Consider the following 27,435-nt stretch of genomic DNA (forward strand, 5'->3'; position numbering starts at 1 on the left):
CCTTCCAGTCACTCAGGAATACTGCATACACCTGAGCTCTCTTGGGTTGGCCCTGCCTTCTCACCAGGTGCTCAATCACTGGTTCAAGATGGGACTTAGCATTTCCAGTACAGTACTAGAGAGACCTGGGCTCCCAGACACCGCATAAATCTGTGCTGTGGAGACCATTTCCTTTCTCTTCTGGGATGATTGAATCATTTGAAACGGCAGAAGAGAGAATAATGAATAACAATGCAGGACTAATTGGGGCTTATCCACGGTGTTATCTTGGAAATAGCAATGGAAAAAAAGCCATTTCTCAAATATTAGCAGTAACAGCTTCCACTCAGGGGAATGCAGGGAAAGACAGACCAGTGCATAATAAAGTTAAGCTCTGGGAAGCAACTCTGCTGAAACAGACCTGGGGGTGTTGGTAGGAAGCAATCTGAGCAGCAGCAACCTAAGCAGAAGAACTTGTTAGCACTTATCTAGAATGCTACATCCAATTCTGGACCCTCCAGTGCAGGAAAGACAATGGTAAACTGGAGCAAGGTTAGCAGAGGTCACCAAGATGTTTGGGGCTGGAGCACTTGCCCTATAAAGAGATGCTGGAAGAACAGGTCTGGCTCTGCCGGTGAAGAAAAGTCTTTGGGGTACTTCGTAGCAGCAGTGCCTATGAGGAGGTCAGCCTGTGGTCCAGTTTGTGGTCTGAGTCCACAGCAGACACTGCTCTGAGCAGAAGGTTGGATTACAGCCTTCCAGAGGTTCATTCCAAGCTGCATTAATCTATGATGCTTTGTTCCTATTTCTCTCCAAATTCTTTGTTGTTTCCTTTCTTTTTGTCTCCCATTTTTACACCTACATGTTTTTCATTTTTTATATTCTGTTCTTTTCCCTGTCCTAAATTCATAGAAATCATTTGAGTTGGAAGGGATCTTTAGATGCCATCTGGTCCAACTCTCTTGCACTGAATAGGGACATCCACAGCTCCATCAGTGCTCAGAGCCCCTCCAGCCTGATCTCGGGTGACTGCTGGGATGGGGCACCACCACCTCTCTGGGTAACCTGTGCCACTGCCTCATCGGTTTTCATTAATTTTTTTCCACTTCTATTCCCCAGCACATTGTTTAGTTTCCTAAAAAGCTATTGTTTCAAGGTTGTTAGGTCTTATCCTCCTCCATTTTACCTCCCTTCTTCATCCTTTGCTGGTCAACGTTTTTCTTTCAAGCAATGTGAGCCATCGATCTTTAAACAAAACTGAAAAATAAAACATCAGGTTTCCTAGTTTTCCTTGCTTAATTTCTGATGCCATTTCAGATTTAATAACATTGTCCATTTAAATACAGCTTGCTGTGTTGGAAGAATAATAAGTTGACTCATACTTGAGTCATTTCTATCTGCAGCAGAAATCTGTTTTATTAAAAGATTGTAGAACATGTTCAGATTTTCATCAATGAAAAGACGTGTTTAGCACTTACTGTAATCAGAGCAAATCGATAGAATTCTGGGTCAGCTCAGATCCAGTTGTGCATCAGCATTCACAAACGAACACCAATAATGGAATTGTCTTGGCGAGGGAAAGCATCTATCAGACTGGACGTTACCCTACTGGGTAACTGGATAAAATGAATTTGTGCAGCCTCATCTTCTGCTTTAGCATTAGAAATGAGGCTCCCAGCTCATGGAGTGTGCTGAGTTCTGGTAGAGAATTGATCTTAAAAAAACTGCTGAATCCAAAACCACCATGGCACTGAGGGGCTCCAGCCAGCCAGCACTGCACACAAGAGCTGATCTCATCACATCACACTCCTCCTCTCTTGCTCCTCAGCTCCAGAGGGCACTGATGTCTTACTTTACCTTATTTTGTAGGTCTGCCTCTCAATTCTGAGCGGGCTGCAAACCACGAGAACATTTCTGAGAGGTACACAGCAATTTGAAACACGCTTCTTGATAGGATGACTCAGTTTGCTGCATGTGTCTAAGGCCTGTTAGATTATTTGAAAACTATGGTAAAACATCCCTCTGGCATGTATCTTTCTCATCACTGTTGTGTCTAGAGCTTTCTCTCTGTCTCTAACCTTGTAACAGGAGACATTCAGAAGAACAGAGCCATCCCTCGCTGCATTTAGCTGAGCCAAGATTTGGCTCCTGGGGATAGTATAATGGAGAAACGAGCAGGAAGAGAACATCATCTGCCAGCACATTAATGTTCCAAATTATGCACATCCTTCTTCATAGAAATGGTTTCATTAATTCCAAGTCAAATAATATTGATTCTCAATGTGACACGAAGGCAGGTGATCACAATAACCTTAACCTGCTTTGCAAAGGGATCCAAACAGCTGCTGAGGAAGGGAACATAAACTCTCAACAAGTGTTTTTGACAGCTACCCTAACGAGCAGAATAGTATCCTAATTACCCTAATGAGTAGAATCATAATTTTTCTGGAGCCAAGAAAATTTTACATGCACAGATAGTTTAAACATGTCCTGTCTAAAAACAGACAAGGAAAAATGCGGTTTCATTCCCAGTTGATGTAAGTTGCATTATTATCACGTAAGAAGCTCTGAGCTCCTTGCTTGTTAGAATATAAAATAACACACCACTGCATTTCAGGAAGGAAATGGAAGGTATACATAGTTTTCCAATACGAGCAAGACTTTTAGCACAAAATTTATAATTCTTCTAGCAAGTGCACCTCTGCACAAAACCTAAAACAAAGGGAAGTTCAGCTAAGGGACTCTCTTAATATTTATTTATTGTTTCCTTTATATATGATAAGTGTTATGTAAGTTCCATGTGTCCCACTGACCATATTCATTGATAGATTCAGCTCTCCTACAAGAAATGCCATACTTTTTACCATCTTCAGTTGTACAATGCATCACTGCACTGTGTTTCTTTCAGTGTGTAAAGACTCTTCTGTCATAGAATCATTAAGGTTGGAAAAGACCCCCAAGGTCCCCAGGTCCAATCCCAGCCCATCCCACCATGCCCATAACCACATCCCTCAGTGCCACATCTCCACAGTGCTCAAACACCTCCAGGGATGGTGACCCCCCACCTCCCTGGGCAGCAGTGCCACAGCATCACCACTCTTTTTCCTAATACTCAACCTGAACCTCCCCTGGTGCAACTTGAGCCCAATGCCTCTAACCTTAAGAGCACACTGTGTATCTGTGTGATATACACCAAGGCTATATAGACTCTATGATGTAGGTGTTTTGCAGTCTAGTAGAGAAAAGTTCATGCCCAGTCCCAAGGTGAAGAAAAAGTGAAATGGATACGAGCTGAAAAATAAAATTCATGAGTCAGATCAGGGAAAAAAAAGAAACTAGTTAAGTGTCTTGTGGGTCAGGCAATTAAGTGAGTCGCGCTCTCCAGAGGAACATATAAATCAAAGGAGGAATGAACTGCAATAGAGTATCAATACATTTAGATTAGATGCAAAAAGCCACAGACTGAATAATGTGATTTCTCCTGCATAAGTCAAAGTCTTGCAGTACCAGATCCCCCCTGACTCAAGCAATCTGAGTCATTCTTGGAGTTTCAATACATTTTCTGCTGTGACAATCCTTTCGTCTTCCCCCATATAAATCCATATCACTTCATCGTGACGGATGCACTCAGTATGACAGGATTTTCTGCATCAGTGTACTTTTTCAGCTCTTGTTGCAGTTCACCTGCCCATTAAGCCTGCACCACATCCATACCTGCCACCCACTGCATATTCAAAGCAAGAACACACACACATACAAACAACAGGTAAAAATGCCTTCCGTAAAGGACAGAATTCCCATTAATTTTCATCACTAACAAAGCAATCCATCGCTGGAAGTCCTCTCAGCAAACACATCCCCTCTGTCAGACAAGAGAGGACCAGGGGGTGACTGGGAGCACTGGGCTGCCCTTGCTGCCTCTCTGGTCCTGTTTGTAGCTGATCCAACACCTCCTTCAAGAAAAAGCCTGAACACAGCTCCCTCCTAAGGCTGGTTTTGCTGGGAAGATGGGTGAGCCTGCACATTCAGGTCTAACTCCATCTTGGCTTTTAACAGCTTTCTATTAAACCTTGTTATCCACCTTCCCTCTGCAGACAGCAAGAAAACAACAAGAAGCTTTTCTGTACCTCTTACATACCTTGTTCTGTGGTTTAGGACAGATCACTTTCTGCATGTTCTCCTCATTACTGACTAAAGTAAAGAATTGAAGAACCAGCATCGGCTCATTTGCTGTCTTTAACCTCTAAAATTAGATAAAATGGGTTCTACTCCTGAAGTGGCCTGAGTCTACAGTGTCTGCAGATTGCCAGGTGCTCCAGGCAGAGAGGTGCTCCTTGATATTTTCCACTGTAGGCATGAAATCCTCTTCTTATTTGTGTTGATTGATATCCTAGGGACTTCAGATATCACGCACAGCCATGGAGAAGCTGTCTGTCAAGAGCCTAGATAATTCTGAAATAGCTTACAATAAGGCATAGAAAGACTGCTGCAGATGCAACTATTATTATAGTGCAGCTCACTCCTCCAGCCTGGAGGGAGAGAAAACATACCCAATATATCTATGCATTTGGTGGCATGTTGAGTGTTATACTAAATACTTAGGAAAACAACAACTCACGTTGTAGCTACTGCAGTGAACATTCAAAGGAGAAAATAATAAAAAAAATCAAACCAATGAGTTATAAACTGTATGTGATTTGGAAGGGGAGTGGGGCAATTGTGTTAACACATACAATGCAGTGAGGCTGAATATTTCTGCTTACCAGCTCTGTGCTCTCTAATTTGCATCTCCTTCTTCTTGTATGGGCCTGAGGTTCTTGGTACAAGTTCTTATTTTCAACCTGCAGTTCACATTGCTCAGGGGCTCTGTGTGCAGACCCTGAGCCATGTCCCAGGGCTGGCCAAAGAGGTCAGCTCAGGTCCAGGATGCCAAGCAGATGTGCTGGCGTAGTACTGCATGTCATCTAATCAACAGAATTAATTAGGGTCACACAGCACAGCATTAGCACAGTGCCATTACTTCCCAGTTCCACAACCACATTGTATGAAAACGGATGGGTAGCCTCTGCCTAACCACAGAGATGTAAATATCTAAAAGAGCTTGTTTAGCATGAGTAGATTTCTATATTCTGAGACGAGTAACTTCAAATTAGACCATTAAAATGGTCCATATTTCTTCAAAATATATCCCTCTGTAGCATGACCCATGAAGGATTTCTGCATTTGTTATACTCTTGATTACCTCTACCATTCTCTGTCTCTTTTTTATGAATATGTCCAATTTTCCCTGAAATAAAAAATTGCTCATCATTTACTAACCTAATAGACAGCCGGTAATTGGTGCCCTTGCAGAGGCTTTGGGAAACATGGAAGCATTTGTATTTACCTGTTCTTAAAAGTGCAATTTGCTGCCATTAATGGAACACAGCAGTGTGCCATGGTGCTATTACATTAGCTAAGGAAAAGACTCCATAACATAAAAGTGGCAAGGGAAATGCCACAAGCAGTGAGGGTGTAGTCAATGCCTGAGGAGTCACTGGCACACTCGGAATAAGGTTGGGACATAACTGTGCCAAGAAAACTTGTCTGGCTTTTATCCTGCCAAATAGTATTATAATAGAATTAATAACAGGGCAATAATTAATAAATAATTAAATATTAATAGCATTATTACTGCATTCATGTACATTACGTAACACACATCACAGTCATGTAAATATTGCATTACATGAACTGACACATTTTTATTTGAAACTGCACACTTCTACAGCCAGCTCACTGTCAGCATCCCCCTTTAGCGCAGAACAGCAAACAATGAAGTGTGCGTTCAACTGAAAAATCCCAGATGCTTTAATGTTAATTTCAAAAGGAAAAATCTCTATTTATTTTCCATCTCAACTGTAAAAATAAAATATTTCTAATCATGCAGAGCAAGAACTAATCTTTATCTTCGAGATACATTCTCCTATCCTTGTTGGGATAGATACAATAAAGAACACTGAATAAAGCTTCAAGAAATGAACTGCAATATATTTTTCACTCTCCTGGCCCTTCTTGCCCTCTCCATCTGCCATTTAATTGAGGTCATAGTGACACAGTTCCAGGAGTGGCCTGATAGACCAGTAATCCTGGTTTCCTCCTGAGCTCCTACACTTACAGCCACTCAGCATCATGTCCCTGGCGGGGTCAGAAAGTTTCCAGGAGAGAGAAAAGTGGGAGTAGGTGCAGGTGGAACATTCACTTCTTCAAGTGCCCTCCTGTGTTTCTACAGCCCATAATTTTCCTCTCAAGATCAGCCTGGCTGCCTTGTTGGCATTTTAGTAATAACTCAAATCAATTTTGTTCCCTTATCTGTAAGATTGAGTTCAAGCTGAACAGATCTCAAGTTTCTTTCTCAGTTTCCATAGAGTGCTTAATGTATGTGGATCAAAACACAGACCAATTTGGTGGCTATTTTAGAAGTGTTTACTCACCTCAGTTATGATGCTATGGAACCTACAGGGAAGAAGAAAAAAAAAAAGGAGAAATAGAAATAAATGCGATATCAGTGAGAGACTGGGGATGAGAAAAACCCTGAAATGTAAGTAGAGGTGCAGAAGGTGTCCAGTCCTGCAATGTTCCCCTCCCACAGAACTCTGACATAGTCAATCTCAGCCTCAACCCAGCACTCTAGCAATGATTTCCCTTTTTAGTGCCAACAGTAGTTCAAGATCTAATTCACATTATTTTGACAGTGTTAAAAAGCAAAGTAACCTTTTCCAGGTGAATCCCTAAGGAAGGCAGAAGCAGGTCAAAGGAGCACACTTGCAGCTCCCCAAGCCAAGTAAACTCAGCGGTGTGCTGAGCAAAAATGCCTCCGTGCAACGCTAGAATCAATCAGCAGATTCTTTTTAATGGAGATAGTTTGTGTGAGAGACAATTTCAGCAGGTCTGAAAGGTATCATAGGAAAAGTGTTTCTGTCCTTTAGCATAGCTCTTGTGGTATGCTAGATGCCGCTAACAATTTAAATGAATGCTCAGTCGTAAGGCAAAAAAAATCCTTTGAGCTCCACACGTCAGATGCTGCAGTGGGACTGGACCTTTGTTCCTTACCTCCCGCTGCTATTTTTTGAGGACAACTGTGCTTTTTGCAACATTTTTCTTTAATTTCCAAAGTTTCTGGACTACTACTAATCTAGAAGTTAAAGCAGGAAGAAGTATAAATCAGAAAAACTGTTTGAAAGTGATAAGACACTTCACTGTGATGCCTTCTGTCACAGAATCACAGAATCATTAAAGATGGAAAAGACCCCAAAGATCCCCAAATCCAAACCCAGGCCACCCCCCCCATGCCCACTGACCATGTCCCTCGATGCCACATCTCCACAGTTCTGGAACATCCCCAGGGATGGTGATCCCCCCACTTTCCTGAGCAGCTGTGACACTGCATCACTGCTCTTTCAGAGAAAAAATTTTTCCTAATATCCAAACTGAACGTCCCCTAGTTCAACTTGAGGCCACCATCTCAACCAAGGATCAAGAATTGATCAGGAGTTAAATACTCTATTGTGACACAGTCATCGTCCTTGTAGATCAGAAAGTTCATTTACAGAATAGTTTTCATTCAAGAAGAAGCAATTTACGAGCATCCAAGTAACTTTCATTCTAGAGGCATTAAATACATCTTTGGAGTAACATGATCTTCAGAAAGATCCCTGATCTGATCCCCAAATGAGATCAAATTCCATAATTCTCTAATCTCCTATCAGCCCTTTTTGCAACCCTCAGTGCAAATTCCATGTGCACTTTGACACAATGCTCCCTTATAAACGCTGTGAAATATTGTATTGTGAGAAGAGCAGTTAAAACCCTGTGTCAGATTTCAGGAGAAAAAAATATATAGTCCTTAAAAAGAGGCTGAAACTGTATAGATTGCCATATAGATGTCATTCCATAGGAATGACTACAAAGACAGGATGACTTTCTGCCAATCACACTCTGTTTCCAAGCATTTACTGCTGCAGAAAACAGAGAATAAAAATCAGCAGAGATATGAAAGATAAAATCATGTCAGATTTTCTTTTTGTGCTTGTGGATAGCAGAATGTAGTATGAACACAGTTTTTTTGTGCCTGGCTTCCCACCACATGACAAATACAAGCGTCTCACAGCAAGCTTCTCATCCTATATTTCACATCCCCACCTCTCTGAATCCCACATCTTTCATTCAGTAAATGTATCTGCTACAGGAGGTAATACAAGTAGCCAAAACCTCTTTTCTTACTCTATAATCTAATGCACTTAGTGAGCCAATGAATATGTGTGAAAGGAGGGGCTTTCTGGCTTAGGGACTCCTCACAGGGGAACAGCTGTTACAACAGCAAACCCTCAACCGAAGCCAGGCAAACACTCATCTCTCCGTGGTTGTGTGCATCGAGGTCTGGCAAGAAAACTCCTCTCTCCTTCTCCCTGCAAAAAGTGAGTGAACGACCACAGAGGGACTTAAAGAAGGCTGGATATCAGCTGTGGGACATTTCAGCAAGTCCAGTGATGGCCTGGATCGGCAATTCCTCCTGGTTTAATCACCTTGCTCTGCAGGAACATTTCAGGAGGTACTTAAACAGCACTGAGGATTATTTAGCCTTCCTATGTGGGCCCAAACGCAGCCATCTGTTCTTGCCTATGGCTCTGGTGTACTCTGTGATCTTCGTTGTTGGGGTGATTGGTAACTTCTTAGTTTGCCTGGTGATCCTTACTCACCGGAACATGAAGACCCCAACCAACTACTACCTCTTCAGCCTTGCCGTGTCAGACCTGCTTGTGCTACTTTTTGGGATGCCTCTGGAAGTCTACGAGATGTGGAGCAACTACCCCTTCTTATTCGGTCCCATCGGCTGCTATTTCAAGACAGCTCTCTTTGAGACGGTGTGCTTTGCCTCCATCCTCAGCGTCACCACAGTCAGCGTGGAGAGATACTTTGCCATCCTCCATCCCTTCCGTGCCAAGCTGGAAAGCACTCGCAAGCGTGCCCTGAGGACCATCGTGGTGCTCTGGGTCCTCTCCATCCTCTTTGCCCTCCCCAACACAGGCACCCATGGTATCATGCTGCAGTATTTCCCCAACGGCACCCTGGTCCCTGGCTCTGCCACCTGCACTGTGGTCGTGCCCATGTGGATCTACAACTGGATTGTCCAGATTACTTCCTTCCTCTTCTATGTGCTGCCTATGGGGGTCATAAGTGTGCTGTATTATCTGATGGGGCTAAGAGTAAGTCCTGCTCAAGTGCTCAGTGTTTCTGTAACCCATTCTTGTGTGTTTGTGTCTGTGATTTCAACATTTTCTTGCCCATCTGTCTCGCCAAAAGTATATATATATAAATACGTATCCATTTGAAACCCCTGGAAACACCCCTTCTTTGCTGTAATCCTATTCTCAAAAGAATACAGCTATGCTTTGGAATAATATACCCCAACCTTTTTCTAAAAATGAACATATTGCTTCTCACATTCAAACGTTATTTAAACATCCCATTGATGATTCCAGCCTCTCAGAGATTTACACCTCTGTGACAGGGACTAGAAAGAAATAAAACAGAAAGAAAATGTGAAAAGAATGAAAAGGAGTGGGCTGGTGATAGAATCCCGTGTATGATTTGTTTTCCCTCTTCTTGTGACTGTGGAATTTCCATTACACCACTTTATTTTTTTCCTTCCCTGGAGAGGATGTTAATACTCAGTTGTTAAAACTCACAAAGCTGTCACAAACTGAAATGCTACTTGCTGCTGCAGCCAGCGATTTCAGCAGTCTTCTCTTTGGATAACTATAGCACAGCTTAGCCACTGATTAAGGCTACCTTAGAGCTCACATTTGGGATCTTTTCAGAAAGTGAGACTAGTTTTGCCAATTGTCATTATTTAAATAGAAGGAGAAAATAGCCAGCATCACAGCATTATTAACCTGTGTAGCCCAGTGTTAATAATCATAGAGAGTCTGTGGGTTTTTTTCTTCTCTTATGTTACATACATTTCAGAAATATGAATCCTATCTCACTGCACTGCATATAATTTAGAGTTTAAAATGCTGTGTCTGATCACAGAGAAAGAAAGGAATGCAACATGCTTGTAAAGACTGCTTAACTTACCAAACAACATGCAAGAAATTTAACCCCATCTGTGCTAGTTCGTACACCATTCTATTGTTGTGGCTGGTATTTACTACTCTCTGGCACTACAGAAAAGCAATTCTTCCCTAAGCAGGAAAAGCCACAGGGATTATCTACCAGAAATCTATACATGCAGAAGATCTTTGAAGCAACTACTTTTCAGTGGCTGCTGTGAAATCTTTGCATCGTTTCATAGTTCCTAATCCTCACCCTAGAAGAGAAGCCAGGTGCCAAACAAGGGCTGCTATCCAGGGGTATCTGTTTATTGACAGATTTGTTTGAGCTGTCTTTCCTAAGGGCTGCAATATTTATCGTATAATGCCTTTGCTTTCCTGTATATCCAATTGTTATTTCCAAATTTTAACAATACGCACCCCTGGTTTGTCTGCATTGCATCCCAAATTGTGCTGGGCAAAGGTTTCATTTTTATGTTCAACAGAAATGACAGGGGAATGGTGTGTGTGTGATTTCCAACAGAAGACTTTTTTTCTCTACTCACAGCTGATGAAAGCCTTGAAGCTTCAGCAACACTGCAGAATCTCCTGAGTGCCATACATTGCTCACAGAGAGCAGTGGAAAAGTTCAGAGTTGATCCAAAGGTTGGACAACAATTCCAATTCAGCAAACAGCTCCAGTTCAGCAGGCAGTTCTAGCTGACTTTGTGGAAGGGGCATCTTATTGATATAGTTTCTCCTTCAAGCTTTGTCAAGGCTCCAGAGTTTGTGCCTCAGGATAAAACAGAAGGAAGCACGTGTGACACATTAGGCAGTTGTGAAAGGTTACCCTGTCATACGGTCAATTACTTAATTATTAATTTTATTACTTTTAAAAATAAATAAGTATATATTTCTCTTTCTCAAGAGGTAATTCATGGCCAGCAAAGACTTCAGGTTACTTCATCACCATTGCCTCATGATCAACCTGGATTTAATTTGACAACGTTCTGGTTTAATATCACAACCTAAGAGTCAATAAATAGTTCCAACACTTGAGGTAGTTAGGATTTTTGATATTCAGTGAGGAGTGCAGAGAGTCCAGAGACTTGATTACCCATCTATCTGAGACACCTACAGAGGTGAAATAGATGACAAGATGTGACCAGACTGATCACATCTAAGCAAAATTCTCCTCGGAGTCCAACACTTCTCTTGTTGTCACAATGGGCACATTTTAACTGATTTGAGTCAAAGCAACTTATTCATGCCGCTGTGGAGCTTTTCTTGATCTTCTCACCAAAACCTGCTCTGTCCCTCAAACACCCTGCTGTTAAAACCAAAACCACTTGTTGATGTTGGCTACCTTTGGCTAATTTGTGCAGAGCTCAGTACTGTACCTCCAGAGTTCTGTCTCCCTTTACATGGAGTTATGCAAGCCCTGTCCCCACTAACACATTTCCCTTTGCAATGAGGTGAGCTGAGAACACACAGGGCAGCAATGGCATTTCAGCAGCTGGGTCCCAACAGCACCGACAAATCACTCGGGTTGGCAGGACTGCATGCCCTAGTATAAGGCATGTACCTTCTAAACACCACATTTTTAATCATCTGGAGTGAACATTTGATCATTGTTTGTGTCAGTAACTTGCAGGAAACTTACTGAAAAATGTTGTCCTGCTTCTGCTGAATGGCTCCATCATCTTTGTCCAGGGATAGGTGAGGCCCTAATTTCACTCTGCCTGCTGACTTCCAACATGAAATGCTATAGCTAATAAAGATGTCAAAGTTAAAAGCCAATTTTCAACTTCTTGCTCCAGACACTTCTAAGTCTCTTGCATTGACTGCGTAACATCCATCTCCAGGCAACTCTATATAGCCTCGTATATCCACAGTGATGTAAAAGTAGCCACCACCTTGGTAGTACTTCTGTTACACCATTGGCATGAACTCAGGCTTTGCCATGAACTCATTTCCTTTTTCCTTTCTCATGACTCATTGTTCTACTAAATTGCAACTGCTGAGCTGTTCTTACCAGTTACACCCCCATATATTACCACTGGAGGCTAAAGAGGAGCCTTAAAGCATATTCAAAATGACAAGAGGAGGGTGAAAAATAAAGATACGTGTGCCTCCGTTTCATTATAACATCAGAGCACTGTATTCTACCAGGCTTTGGAATATTCCTGGGATAAATTACTGCTGAGGCAGAAAATCACTGGAGGGAATCTTGGGATTTTAATCAATCCGAACAGACATCTATCACCAGATATGTTACAAATCAGCTGATCCTATTCTTAAGCAACAGCTATTCTTAAAGTGACAAAAGGGAATAATGTAAAATGTGGGAAACTATAATTGAATATAATTCAATTTGCATGTGTTTCTCTTTTATTGGCTTTACTAATAAATAGAGTATTGGCAGAAGGTCTCTTTGACTGTGGTTACAACAATAGCAGATAAATACTGTCAATCAAACACCTGGAAACAAAATCACTGTGCTGGATAAGAAAACGGCACAACTGATGTGTTTTCAAGCCCACACTGATCTTTATCTTCTCCCTCATTCCTGCTACTCTTCCCCACGTAATTTAAAGTTCTGTTTCCAGTCTCTCTGTCAAAAAAGCACTGCTCTGAAGATGTAGTATAATCAGCAGCCCTCTCTGCAAGAAGCTGGGTGCAATTATGCAGTCTCCATAGATGATTCCTTTTATAATCAAAGCAAAAACGTGTTTTCATCCTGATTATCTAGCTGTTGTTTTTCATCTCCAAAGCATCAGTGCTTTCACCATAAGTATGTGGGGGGAGAAGCATTTGGGGGGGATAAATTGTTGTTCTTTGTATCTATTTTTTCAGAAAACTGATTAAAACAGCAACCAAAACCAAAGAAAACAAAGCAAAAGTATAAATCCTTGTAATTGAGCAGTGGGTGCTTGGATCTGTGCTGATCGCATGCACTGGCTGCTTGCTATAGAGTATCCATGGATCTTTTTCATCAGATGGATGGAATATCAATTAGTCCAAACACTCAGGGCATGAAACGAACTCCTTTGAATGGCACACAATTCTTTCCAGTGATTACAGCTGTGTTTCACTAAGACCTCTCTGGGCATTTTTTTGGATCATTGCTTTGTGTTTAATTGTGGGGAACTCTTTTAGAAAAACAAACAAAGAATATTTTGCTAGAAGAGAAAATAATGCTGAAATTGAACAGGCTGTGAACCAAATATTGACTCATTGAGAAAGGAATGTGGAATTGCAATTCCAATTTGCTGTTAATGCAGATATTCAAAATCTGCACATTGTTTGGAACCCGAGGCTTCAACCTTCAGTGTAGACTAAAACTGAAACTTCAGTGCAATTTCCTTCAGGGAGCCCTGGGTTGTCTCAAATTTTGCCCTCTTAAAGTCAAAGTACAGCTATTAAAGATACCAAAAGCAGTGTGCACTGTGGGGCTGTCTTCTCCTATCTAATCCCTCTTATGCCTCCCTCCCTTTGCCAGCTGAAAGGAGACAGATCTTTGGAAGCAGAGGAAATGTCCATGAATGTTCAGAGGCCATCCAGAAAATCAGTCACCAAGATGTTGTGTAAGTAGTGGGTCCTTCTGTCTTTTGTTTAGCATAGGCAAATATGTGCATGTTTACTTCAGACAGCTGAGGAACTTATACATAAAAACCTTTTGGAGTTTTAGTGAAATATTCAGTGACCAGGTCCTGAAATGAAAGCTACCAAGCAATAGACTTGAGACTGGCGCATTATGGTTAATGATCAAAAGACTCATAATCAAATTTTCTTCTTTCTCAGAGTGAAAATAAACTCTTAGAGCTTCCCAAGGAAGAGGTGAATTGATACACTGGACAGCACTCTGGACCACTGGTGTTCCAACAGCCCTGAAGCACTATGAATACTTCATAATTAAGGGCTATGTTTAAGCACAGTTCACCCTGCTACCGAGATGACGTTCATGCAGGAAACGTAGATCAGCTTCAATATTTCATGCTCCATCATTCTCTTAGGCAGCTTAACTCACCTTCTAGGACTAAGAGCTTGCACTCCAAAACCAGCTTATTTTTCTGTGCCCACAACTGTGCCAACCGATATTCACTGTACCCAGCTGGAACAGGTTTACAAGAATCCTTACTGGAGTCAGCAGAGGCCAAGTTCTGCATGGAGAACACATTCTCATTCATCCTGAATCTTTCATCCAACTTTCTCAACTAGCTTTGCTCTGTACTGGCAATTGAACCATGTCCTTGCATAACCAACTAACTTTTCTTCTCCTCTTTCTCCATGGCAGTTGTTCTTGTGATGGTTTTTGCTGTCTGCTGGGCTCCATTCCATATAGATCGCCTTTTCTTCAGCTTTGTTGTGGAATGGACTGAGCCTCTGGCTAATATATTCAATTTAATTCATGTGGTGTCAGGTAAAGCTTTCTTCTTCCATTTCCATGGGTGCTGGCAAAAAAACAGAACACAGTATTTGTGTTTGACTTGAAGTGTGTAGTCATTTATTTTTAGGTAACATGAGGCATGCATGAAAAAGCTTCTTGGATTTGGTAGACAGTGATGAGACTCGTGCCTTAAATAAATAAAAACATCTGGCAAGTTTCTGCAGCATTCAGGACATTGTCCAGTACAGTTGTCTGAATATTTGCAAAAAATAAGAGAAAAAAAAAGAAAAAGGATATTATGCATCATTACCAGCTGTTTTTCCATCTTGGAAACATTCAGAAATGAATGTTTTTGTCATTCAGCTGCTTCTAATGAATACACAGCAGCAGGCATCATCCTGCAGGAAACCTTACCGAATGGCAGGGCAGCAGACTTACCTCCTGCCCAGAGCTGAGTGATACAACCAAACATTTATGGCCCAACAAACCACAAAATGAGAGCTTTTTCAAGGAGGACGCTTCTTTTCAGTATGCCATGGGAAAACACTGAATGTGGCCATTATGCAGCTCAGACAGATTCAATCTCATGCAATCATCCTGGGGGTGCTGAGAGAAATTAGCTCCCCTTGTCTGGAAGTTATCTCATGGCAGCTGTGATGGGGCACCAGCTGTGCAGATCCCACTGTGGGGATGAGGGCTGTGCTGCAGGCAGGTCGGGACAGCTCGAGAGAGCTGGGTCTTGAACAGCTGGAGATGGAGAGCTCTAGCTAATAATATCCGCCACTTTCCTTTCTCCTCTTGCTTAATTCCACCCATGAATGAGGTCTCTCTATCTCCTTTCCCTGTAGGCGTTTTCTTCTACCTGAGTTCTGCTGTGAATCCCATCATCTACAACCTGCTGTCCCAGCGCTTCAGGATGGCATTCCTCAGCGTCATCTCCCCTGGCTGCAAGCTCTGGGCCCCTAAGCATGCTGCCAGCAAGACTGCTGCCCAGCAGAGCATCTTCATGGTCGAAGACCACAATCTCGTGGACTCTGCAGATGACACAAGCATGCCTGGCACCAACAGGACATCTGTCAGCAGTTCTCAGCTCTCCACTGGACTGTGATTTGCCATGGTCTGATGCATCCAAGGGAGGGAAGCTGAAGAAAATGACTGTGGGAAATAGAAAGGGAAGACAGCCTCCTGGAAGTTCGATTTCAGCAAGAGCTTGCAGACTGTGTTGTTGAATGAATGAATGAGGAGGCTGTCATTAGCAGGTTATTAATCATAGAACCATGGAATAGTTTGGGTTGGAAGGGACATATTTTATTACCCTCAAGATAACTGGAGGGATGGAAATCTCTGCTTCCTGGCTGCAAACTCTGCAGCAGGGACTTACTCTGCAATGCTACCAGCACAGGAGAGACACAGCTTACCCAAATCTTACATAAGAGCCTTTCCGTGCACCAGCCTGAAGGTCAGCTCTTACACGTGAGCAAGAATTTTATAAAATGCTGTGTCTCAAATTTCAAAGCACATTTGCTGTGTTTCAGAGAAATGCTTCTCTTGTGAATCATGGTATAGCGGTGGGTTTAGCCAGCACGACAGGCTCAGGCTTGGCATAGAAAATCATCCTCTGCGTGCCATCATGGGGCTGGGACTTCCATAAGGAGTCATCATCACAGTGAATAAGGACATCAGCTTCTGAAAGATGGCATACTGTGTGTGTCATCAAAGCTCATTCCAGTCTGGTCACTGGGGATCTAGATGACATTATCCCCCATAGGAGGAATGGGTTATATCCCTGCTACGGTGAGCTCTTACTTTGTTTTACCTGAAAGTCTTTCATTTTGTTCATGCCTGCTGGTAGCAGTAAGACCTGGGGGTCACACTGCAGCTGGTGACTCCCATTTTCCTGCAACTCAGGGGGAATTTTAGCTCATGTTTCCTAACAGAGTCATTTTACCAGCTGCAGTCTTGAGAGACAGCCAAAGAAAAGGTAACAGACACGCACAAGGCCCTGGAGAGAAAAGACAATTTCAGCTCCCCAAAGACACAGCTGAAATACTTTGCCACCCCCAAGTGGACACTCCAGCACTTCCCAGCTGTAGCCAGCTCTGCATTACCATTTTTCCCTTTACCAGTCAATAAATTAAGTCTGTTTTCCTGCTCCCAGTGAGGGGCTGGGATTCTCCCCTCACCCTACTTGTGCAACACTCTAACTGATCCCAGTGCATCCACCTGAGCTGCATGCCCCTAAATGCATGTATTCTGCACTGTCCTACACCCCAAACCAGTGAAGTGAGAGTGCAGTTCAACATACTCACACATCTGTCATACGATAGAGACACTCCTCTGCAAGATATTGTGGCTCTTTGAGTGCATTTCATTCATTCAGGTCCAGACAGTGTCTTGAGTTCTCTTCCCATTACAGAAGATTACAACCTTGGCTACAAAGCTCAAAGATGTCAAATGCATCTCTGTCTTGTGACCTGCAGGTGAGATGGGAAGCTGTAGGGTGAAGATTTTGTGTGGTCAGTCTCATAAAAAGTGCCACATTTTTGTTCCTAAGGAGAACAAAAGGCTTTGGGAAGCGTGGACAAAGAGGGAGATTTTTGAAAGAGAAGAACTGGGAATCAAGTGGCCAGGAACTCACCTTCAGTTTTGAACAAAATATCTTCTTTTTGGCCTGAAAGCAGCTTTTAGCATATCGAGTTTGGCATCACTCAGAAGAAATCATGCTTGTAACCAAAACTTATTGTGCTTTTTTGACAAAAAAAAAAAAAAAAAAAAAAAAAAAAAAAAAAATTTTAAATTGCATCAACAAAAGCATTCCTTGAAAACGTCACTGGGGGACATGCTGAAATTCTGCTGTTTTGTTAAAATAAATGCAGTGAACAAAATGGGGGCTGATTTGAGGATGGATGCCCCAAATTCTTCTCCTAAGACAGCACAGCTCAGTGCCCAGCTCGATCCCAAGTGAGGGTTCCTAAAGGGAAGTAAATGCATTTTGTCCCTAAGAAGTGTTCAATGTCCACTGGCGGCTTTTCTTCCCAAGAGGTCGGTGTCTGAGTGTTATTTATCACCCTGCCCTGTTATTTACCCTAGCTTGGAAGCTGGTCACAAACGTGAAAATACTGGGAAGATAGATAGACATGTCATGAAAGCCCATGATACTCCTTTATTTGTACGTTTAGCACTTCCATAGCCAAGTGCTGAAAAATGCTGGTAAATGGATGAGATCAACTCCTGCTGCAAGAAAGAGAGTTACAACTCACTTTCCCCCAAAGTGTGATGAAAATGTATTTATTTGAAGTCAAGCGTGACTTCCTAGGCAGAACTACCTATTGATTTATTTCTCTGCCTCTCTTCCCCTCTGGGAAACACGCGAGTGAATGAGCAGAGGTGCATGGAGCAACTCTCCAGCACTGTGAGCAAAGCATGGGCAGTTTGCAACGTGTTGTAAGGAAGTGCTTAAAGGGGAGAAGAATTGCCTGTGTTGTAAAGCGATACCCAGGTCCAGAGCCAAGTTTGATACTGAAAAAAAATCATCTTGACAGCCAAGTGACTCTACTGAGTTTATACGAAGAGGTTTTGGAAACTACGGTGTTTTCAATGTGCAAGCTGTGGCTTGTCAATAAAATTAAACATACACTTCAGCTGCAGAATTGGTTATGTGCATCTGTGTGTAAAATGAAAATAAACTTACTGACAACTCTCCTCTGATGTCTGGTCTGTCCTCCAGGGCTCCTTGTCCTGCTAATTTCACATGAGTGGCAAAAGATGAACATTTCCTGGTGGTTCAGCTTGCACCACACAGAACACTTAGGACTTACTACCAATCACAGTAATCCTTAAAAAAATAAATGCAAATGATTTCATCTGGTTTATATGCATGAAAGTACAGCACAAATCCCAGGGTGGATTGTTGTATCCAAAGTGCTCTGCTTCTTCAGTGGAGAAGGTTAAAAATTAGCATGGTTGTCATAACCAGAGAAGGTCCCAGAGTGAAAAGTGCTGCTTCCCGGGCTGTGTGACAGGTTTGCTCTCCCTATCTGCTTCTCTACAATAATTTGCTTCATTTTCTCTGCTGCCTATTAAGACACTCGCTGGGTTTTCCTCCACTGAGACTTCTTGTTCCACTAACTGGCAAATGCTCAGCAAATTGCTGGGCTGTAGCATTCCCCAGTCAAATGTAAATTCAGTTAGGGAAAATGATGGTGACAAAAACAGAAGAATAATATGGAGGTTTTCTTTCTGCAGTGAACTAAGGATGAATAATAAGACAAGAAATGAAACAACCTTTCACTCCTACCAGGATAAAAATTTGGTTTTAGAATCAATTCCAAGCAGATCCAATGATGGCAAAAGCCCTTCAGAGGGAAATGGGAGATAAAAGAGGTTCGGAAGAGATTCTGTAGTGAATTACCCTCTTTGGGCATTGCAGATGCCCAGGAAAGTAAACATGTTTGGGGTTGTTAGGGCTGAACTGTAAGGACTGTTAGAGACTCACTGTAAAGTCTTGCATGCAGAAAGGCAGGGATCGTTTTATTCCCCTTGATGTCACATTTTGGCTAGTCAGACAAAGAGAGTTTGGCCCATTTGCCACCAGAAGCAGAAGGCTGTTACTGCGTAGAGCACTGGAAAGATGCAGACTGTTTTTAAGGGAAATTATCTTAAATCCACTTAATTTTTAAAGACAGGATTTTTTAGGAGTAAGAGAGCTGTTGAAATAATTTGCTTCCCACTGGTATAGCTAATTCATTAATGAAGAACTGAAGTCTTTGTTATAAGTCCAAATAACTCTATTTTCTCATTCCTCTTCAGTTTATATTATGCTGTGAGATGCAACAAAGCTCCTTCCCAGAGGAAAAGGCTTTCGTTTGCTTTTTTTGGCTAGAAATGGGTTTTCTAAGAGAGACTTAATCTCAGAAGTCTACTACACAAAGAGGTCCATCACAAGAACCCTGAATTGCCCTCACAGCCAAGAAGGAAAAAGCTGTTTAAAATCAATTCATCTGACCTGTTTCAGACACCTACCTGGTCAGGTACAGGGACAGGTCATCTTGGAACTCTTTATGTTCTTTATTTCAGAGGCTGCAGAGCAGGTGTGTCCATCAGTCCCTTCCAATTTTCCCTGTTTCTTTGTAACACAAGAGATTCCCTTAGCAATAACTCACTAAGCACATCGTGCTTCATGTGAGCAAAGCAAATGGCTAAAAACGAAGTCATGGCAAAACACTGGGAAGAAGAGAACGGCATCCCTGGGGGCTCACCTACCTCTTCATTCATTGATCAGGGACTGGTGCCTCCGAGATGCTCTCCTGAGCTGGGGACTTCTGAAGAGCTAGGTCCATCCATCTGCCGTATTTACCCTCACTCAGTGAGAGAGAATCCTATCCGCAGACTTAATTCTGCTCTGATGGTATGACTGCAGGGTTTTTTGAGTGTCAACAAATAGCCAGTTCTCCAGAAGAAACCAGTCCCATTCCCAAGGTAGCGTATCCCTTCCCTTACTTTTATAGGCACTGGCAAAGGCAGGAAGGATATCTGACCTTGACAGTGAACACACTCAGCAGCTACCCAAACTCCACGGACAGGCTCCAAAGGGAAGGTTTTTCAGCATGCTGTTGACTGCAGTGCAGCTGCGTTGGGCAGTGCTGAGCAACTGCAGCAAAACCTCAGAAGAGCATCATGGTTTTGGGGAACAGAAGCACTCCACAGCCTTTCTGTGAGGAAGGAAATAAAACACCAACGCAGGCACCTGGAGATAAAGTTATTGTTTATTTAAATGCATACAAACTAACAGTTTCTGTTAGTTGGTTTGGTGCTAGGGAAATAATACAGGCAGAGGGTTTCCTTGAATGTGAATGAACTTGGCTAACACCACACAACTCAGCTTCCCCAGAGACCTGCAACATTTCCTCCCTGATGAAGTTACCCGTTCCGGTAGAAAAACAGACCACACATGTAAACACAGGTTTACATTACAGCATCAGTGCCAGGATCCTGCAGATACAGAGATACAACAACACCCAGTGGGGTGCTTCACAGTAACAACGTATCTCCCCACTCCTAGCCTAAAGTAATGCAAACCTGACTGTGCCTCTGCACAGAGCAAAGATGAACAGGCAATTGACGTTGATCCAGTCACATCTTGCTTGTGTACATACAAAACCCCAAGATGAGGAGCTGAGTCATGGCATATAGCAACAGTCCCTAAGCTGGGTTTAACACGCAGCCCAACAAATCCCAGTAAAACTGTTGTGCTACTAAGAGGCAATGAATGCCATCCATGAGCCAGCCTGGCTCACTCTGTTTTTTTATAGAGTAACTGCAAGGAGCACTTGTAAAACTGTTAGTTTTCACCTGATCACTTTAGATCTCATTTCTTCTCCTCCCTTCCCTCCCATAGGAACAGGAATGTTGCAGAACCCCCCCCCCAGACATGCAACCCCCGCCTTTTTGCCACTAAGAAATTCCATCGAGGATCGACTCTTTTCTTCCAGCTGTAGGGTTTTCATACCGTGTTTGTATTCCAGTCCCGATTTCAATTACCTAGCTAACCTTTTCAATTTTCACAGAGAGTGAGAATCAGAAAACAGCAGGTCCCTTATTACAGCTCACACTGGCGGGGAACGTTTCACTCCCCTTCCCTCCCCCATGTTTGTAGGAAAGCTCTGTCAAATTCAAACAAACTCATTGATCATAACTTGTCTATTTACTTACGCTTTGCTGACTGTTAAGTATTCTGGTTCCTTCTGCACTCCTCTTTTCCGTCCTCTTTCTGACTTGAATGTGCTGTTTTTTATACCTTTTCTGAAAGCCAAGGAGAGATAGTATTAAGTCTTAGCCCTGGAGTTCGACTCCAATGGGAACTCTCACCAGGGTCAAATAGTGGAGAATGGAAAAGCTTTGTGTTTCAAGAGAGGATGTTAGCTGATTTTTAATAACAAGACATGATGTTATTCAGTCCTTATTTACATGTCTCTGGGCACTTTCCAGTGGAGGCTCAAGGCATCACAGAGATTCTCCCAGGCAAGGGGCAATTCAGGCACAGGACAACACTGTGCTAATCCCAAAGCCACAGCTCTGTCACTGAACTGCACTGGCCAAAGCTATCACCTGCAAAATAAATCATGTTCCTCCTTCTTTTTGCTTTACTTACTTCCCCAAGTCATGACCCTCCTCTTATCTCCTTCAAGAGCAAGTGTAGAGTTTTGCATCGGGGGAGGAAGAATCGCATGCATCAGTACAGGTTAGGGGATGACCTGATGGAGAGGGGCTCTGTGGAGAAGGCCCTGGTGGACAACAGGTTGGCCATGAGCCAGCAGCGAGCCCTTGTGGCCAAGAAGGCCAATGGGATCCTGAGATGCATTAGGAATAGTGTGGCCAGCAGGTCAATGGAGGTGATCCTTCCCCTTTACTCTGTCCTGGTAAGGCTGCATTTGGACTATTATGTCCAGTTCTGGGCTACCCAGTTCAAAAAAGACAGATCTCCTAGGAAGAGCACAATGGAGGAGCACAAAGATGATTAAGGGCCTGGAATATCTCCCATATGAAGAAAGGCTGAGTAACCTGGGTCTGTTCAGCCTGGGGAAAAGACTGGGAGGGGATCTGATAAATATTTACAAATATATAAATGGAGGTGGGAGCCAAATGGATGAGGCCAGGTTCTTCTCGGTGCTGTGTAGCAATAGGACAGGGAGTAATGGCCTAAAACTCGAACACAGAACTTCTTTACGGTCAGGGTGATGGAGCACTGGAGCAGGCTGCTCAGGGAGGTTGTGAAGTCTCCTCCTATGCAGATATACAAGACCCAGCTGGACACCTACCTGTGCAACCTATTGCAGGGTACCTGCTTCAGCAGAGGGGTTGGATTCAATGAACTCTTGAGATGTCTTCCAACTACTGAGATTTGTGATTCTGTGATTGACATAAAAATCATTTCCAGGCAAGAGCTCTGCCTGCCCCATCTCTAATCCACGCAGCTCCTCAAAATGATGTATTTGATTTTTTAGGGGATTTAGTGAAATAGATCAGCTTCTTTGCAACTCCTCCCCTCCTTGTTATTCTTCCTTTGTTGTTTCTAGCTCATTATCTTTGCCCACATACAATTTCAAATTAACTTATTTACCCATAGATTTCATCTCTCTAAAAACCAGCAGGGGGCCGTGGTAAGACATTCCTTTAGTTAGCAGCAAATGAAGGTCTTAGCCTATGCTAACTAGGCTCTGGGAAAGGTGGCTCAGCTGGGACTGTTCTTGTCCTGCTTCCTTCAGACACCTCTCCCAATCGCTCAAGTGAGGCACTCCATCCACCCATTTTGCAGCCAAAGTTCATCACAACCACTGAACTCCACAACAGTCATCTTCATAAACTGCAAAAACAGGGTTTTCTCAGGAAATCAGGAGGAGTCTATAGCAGTAGATGATATTCCCACTTCATAGCAGGTAAGCTGCACCGCTCACCAAAGTTCCCCTTTGTTTTTCAGGGAGAAGGGACATATATCAGGTATTTTTTTCCTGTTAGCAAATACCTTCTTCAGAATTACCTACTGCAGCACAACTGCAGTTAGAATTATCTACCTCAGTGCAGCTACGGTTCCATTTATCAGCAGAGACTGCTGCTAAGCTCCATTTTTAGGCCAGAAGGGTCTGAAAAAGGCAAGGGGCAGATATCTGCTCTGACACCTGCACATATAGCCTCTAAAGAGCATTTGCAGACAACATACCTGGATTTACAGGCCAGCTACTCTGGTAAGAGCCCACTGGAGGTCAGCCTTGTGCTGTAAGAGCCTGTGTGGGGAGCGAGGTGATGGGGGGCTCTCTGAGTTCTACCAACCCAGACCCTAAGCCTGAATGTGGGGCGCACAGTGTGCCCCACAAGAACAGTTCATGCAGACCCAGGGTGCTCCTCAGGTCCAAGCCAACTTGTGCCACGGCACCACAGCTGGCCAGTCAGGCTTAGCACTTGCACTCCTCTCATTCCATGGTCTGTTCATCCAAGCTGACCTGAAAAATGCAGTTTCAGGACTGTTCTCAGTCTTCTGGTTTTGTTTCACAAGACTGCAGCATCATAATGAAATAAGGTTGCACGTTGTGGATGAGAGATCAGGATACTGATGCAGGACCAACACAAGTACACGTCCAGACACACTTATTTAAGAGCCACGTTCCTTACCAGAGTCAGTAATTAAGGTTTTAATACTGAACATCAGTGTCCTAACTTTACAGTCATCTCCTCTCACCCTGTGGGACAATCCAGGAGCTTAAAAAGCATTTCATGGAGAACAAACTCCTTCTGCTAAACGCTTTGAGAAAATGTATTTTTGCCCAAAAGAATCTGTGTTTTACTACAGAACCCCATGAGTAGCACTGCAAAGTCAGCTTCGTCTCTACCAACTGAAATCAGCTCTTCGTGACTCACAGACTTACATAAAAACTGCAGATCAACAAGGCCTACACAGAAAGAGACAGAAGAGTACTCAGTTGTGATTTCCTCTGGTCACTATTCCACCAATCTGTCTGCAGCAAAATTTCTCCGTTTCACCTTCATGGTGACTTACTTTTCCTCTCTGAAACAAGAATCAGAGCTGTCCTACCTTGCCTTCAGTCAGCCCACGCCTGGAAGGAAGGTTGCACATCATCCACACACACTCACTGCAGCTCATGACTGCGATGATAGCCAGCATTGAACAAACCCTCTTTGGGCTTTGAAAAGAACAATCACAAGAAGCTGCAGGCATATATTCCTCCTGCTTTGCTGTGAGAGATAAAGCCATTCTTTTTCACTATTTTTCTAGCACAGCAATAGAAATATCGATCCCCACCAGTGGTTTCCTCCTCTCTGAATGATCAGTTATCCTCTGGTGTTAAACAAGCTGCAATTATGCATTCCAAACGCCTGGAGAATCACAAGGGTCAAGGCACTTTCTGATCTCCTGCCTCCTATTCCCATCAGTATTGCCATCTGCATGGCCTCGTGCATGCCACATCTTCTCAGTAATAAAAAGGCAGCCTCAGCCCACCCATCCTTCACACCTCAAGGAACAGCAAACAACTTTCTAAAGTCTAAAATGCACTTAAGAGGAACTGGAGTAGATAAAATAAAATAAAATAAAATAAAATAAAATAAAATAAAATAAAATAAAGAGAGAGACAAAGTGGGCCACTGCAATAATACAGTAACATTGGCTCTCCATAATTTGGTGATAAATCCAGACTGGAATGATTACTTGGAAAATGCAACCCTAAGCAGCCTGAAACTTTGCAGCCAAGTTATGACACAGTCAGAAGTCAGGCAAGCAATGAGTAGGAACAGAGACACAATTGGTGCCTTGACAACATCCATTTCCATATCTGATATCTTTCTATCCCTTTGGTGTGCCCCTCTTGCTGCATACTGGACACTTAGGAGAATAGGGTGCACTGTGCTCAATATGGGCAAGTCACACACCAGTGAGCTTGGGCCAAGGCAACTCTCACGTCCTATTTCTTTGTTTTGTTTGTCTTTTCCCGCTTATCCTTTGTTACAACATCGTTGCTGTTTACTAAAGAAAGTGAAGCATGCCTTCACCTTGCTTTTTGAATGCTTTGCAACCAATGGCCCATTACCACTTCATTTACCTGTTAACATTTTGTACCTTCACACATAGGACTGGACCACTTTCCTTTACCAACACATCACAGTAGATGAAGTCCTGGTTTGCTACCAGGCCAATCCAATGGTGGAACATGGTGGAAGCAGGACCCAATCTCACACGTCTTGTCTGATTTGCTCCACTGATTTGCCCTGTGCATTTCAGAGACAAAGTCAAGACTTACTCAGCCTTCCTGGAACTGTCTCACTTTTCCCCATCATAGCCCAGCTGCCACTGCTCCCAGTGCTGCAGGCTGAGTCCTGGCCATGATGCACTTCTGCTGTGGGCACAACTGGATGAAAATACCCTATAACACTGAGGGATAAGGGCACATTATTCTTTAGCACAGCTCAGAGGGAAATAGTGCTTGTTTTAGCATTTCTAAAACAGAAGGTTTTATGGATATTGGGGGTTTGTTTGTTTGATTCTGGCAGAAGCAGCTTTTCAATCTATTTATCAAGCTGCCTGCAGCTCCCATTTCAAGGCTGATGAAGGTATAATAAACAACGAGAGGAAAAATGTCCTTTGCAAGGTGTAATTCAGAATGATTTAATAAATAAAATAAGATTGGGAAAAGAAAAACAATCTGTGCAAATTTTAGCTTTCTTCTTCTCTTCACTTTGTAGTATACATTTAAATAAATGCATGAAGTAAGTTGATTGAATCATTCTTTCAAAGTCATTCTATAAAAAGTCCTGCCTATGAATTCATCTGCCTACAATGGCTCATGTCTCACCTGCCAATCTCCAAACTGCCCTCCAGATTTCCTCTTTGAAATTTATAAGACCCCCAGAGTTCCTTTGAAAAAAACCACACGTATTCTTTACTAATGAAACCTTTGTGGAAACACCTGTGCAATCAAGTGCAATCAACATCAATACTGCAAAGCACCTGGGTACCACATAGCTCAGATGACTCAGGCTAGCCTTCCCAAAAGCAATATTGCCCCCTTTCTTCTGCCCTGGAGAGAAGAACTTGAAGTCTGCAATAGGCTTTTGTTCTCCATAGTGGAGACATCACTCTCATTGTCACTATGGACTCTCCTCTATATCTTTGCTGTGCAAGTTCTGCCATTTATCTCTGGGGTATGTCAATGAAGTTACTGCATTTCTTTCTAGCACATTTGGGATATCAAGCACTGATAGACATTCAGATTGGATGTCTGAGTGTCAGCTTCAGCACTTTTCTTCCAGAAGCTGTCACCAAGTTTAATTAAATCACAGCAACTCTTCCCTGGGTCCAACTTTTTCTGCAGCTTATTTAGGTTAAGGCTCGTGGGCTTCAGCAAATATTAAAACCCTGTTAGCAATAGAGAAAACAACGAGGAAATTGTAGACAGAAGAAAATGCTGAAAGATGAAAAGAAATGAAAAAGGCACAGAGAAGAGGGAGGAAAAAACGACCCCAGAAAAACTGGGACTGAAAAGAAAATAGGAAAAAGGGAAAAGGACAAAGAAAGAGAATGAGAGTAAGGATGAAAGAATGGAAGATGAGGACAAGGGAATGGGAAGGAAGGAAGAAGGCACAGAAGTATGCATAAAGAAAAATCCGCATTGGTTTGTGCTAATGCTTCAACAAATGAAAATGTTATCAACAATAACAGAACCCCTGAGCTCCATAACAATAGGCAAAGTAATTCAAGCACCACTTCCAGATTAAACAAACATCGAAGGGTGGTTGATTTCTTTTTCTTTTCCTTTAGTATATGTAGAAAATAACCTCATGCACTCACTCACATTCTGTGGCTCACCATCACAAAAACATAACTGAAAGAATGAAGCCATCCTTCTGTGCAGACAGAAAACAAACCAGAGGTCTCAGTGCTTTCTGGTTGTTGCAGCTGGGGCCTATCTTCTTATTTATTTTTAAAGTCCCTCCTTGTACTCTAGAGACCATATCCCATAAAATATTGGGATATCAAGTTAAGTGTGAATAATTCATGAGGTAATTATAAAACATTTACACCAAAACATTATTATCTTGCAACTGAAAAAAAAAAAACCCCAAATACTTAATGTCCTCCAATACTGATGGCAAACCTCTTGTGCCCTCCACGCTCTTTATTGCCAGAATTAAATGAAATTAATCTTCAATACTGCTTTTGTGCCTACCAACCCTGAACCACACAAGAAACACTCTGAGGTAACATAAGAAGATGGAAATATCTCTCTTTATATATGTTTATATTCTGACACATGGACACAGAGGGGATTTCATTTCAGTCTTGCCCCCTGAAACATACTCTGAGGCATAAGGGAGTTAAGCTCTTATGCTCAAGTGATAGATTCAGTGCATGCTGATGGGTTATTACCATCCACAGCCACTCCGGAGCTGTGCATGTGGTGAGGAGTTATTGTGACTCATAGAGAC

The 27,435-nt window shown here is 42.6% G+C and overlaps 1 protein-coding gene across 1 annotated transcript; it reads left to right on the forward strand.

The window, feature by feature from the left end:
- The first annotated feature begins 8,507 nt into the window (after positions 1 to 8,507).
- On the forward strand, positions 8,508 to 15,550 carry NMUR2 (neuromedin U receptor 2). Its single transcript, XM_042826631.1, has 4 exons — positions 8,508 to 9,224; positions 13,555 to 13,639; positions 14,350 to 14,475; positions 15,291 to 15,550. Exons 1-4 carry the CDS (start codon positions 8,508 to 8,510, stop codon positions 15,548 to 15,550), a joined length of 1,188 nt encoding a protein of 395 aa, XP_042682565.1.
- Positions 15,551 to 27,435: the final 11,885 nt, after the last annotated feature.

The sequence above is a fragment of the Centrocercus urophasianus genome, unplaced genomic scaffold (assembly GCF_019232065.1).
Source record: "Centrocercus urophasianus isolate 14NV4802_14NV808 unplaced genomic scaffold, USGS_Curo_1.0 seq_26, whole genome shotgun sequence".
Classification (NCBI taxonomy): domain Eukaryota; kingdom Metazoa; phylum Chordata; class Aves; order Galliformes; family Phasianidae; genus Centrocercus; species Centrocercus urophasianus.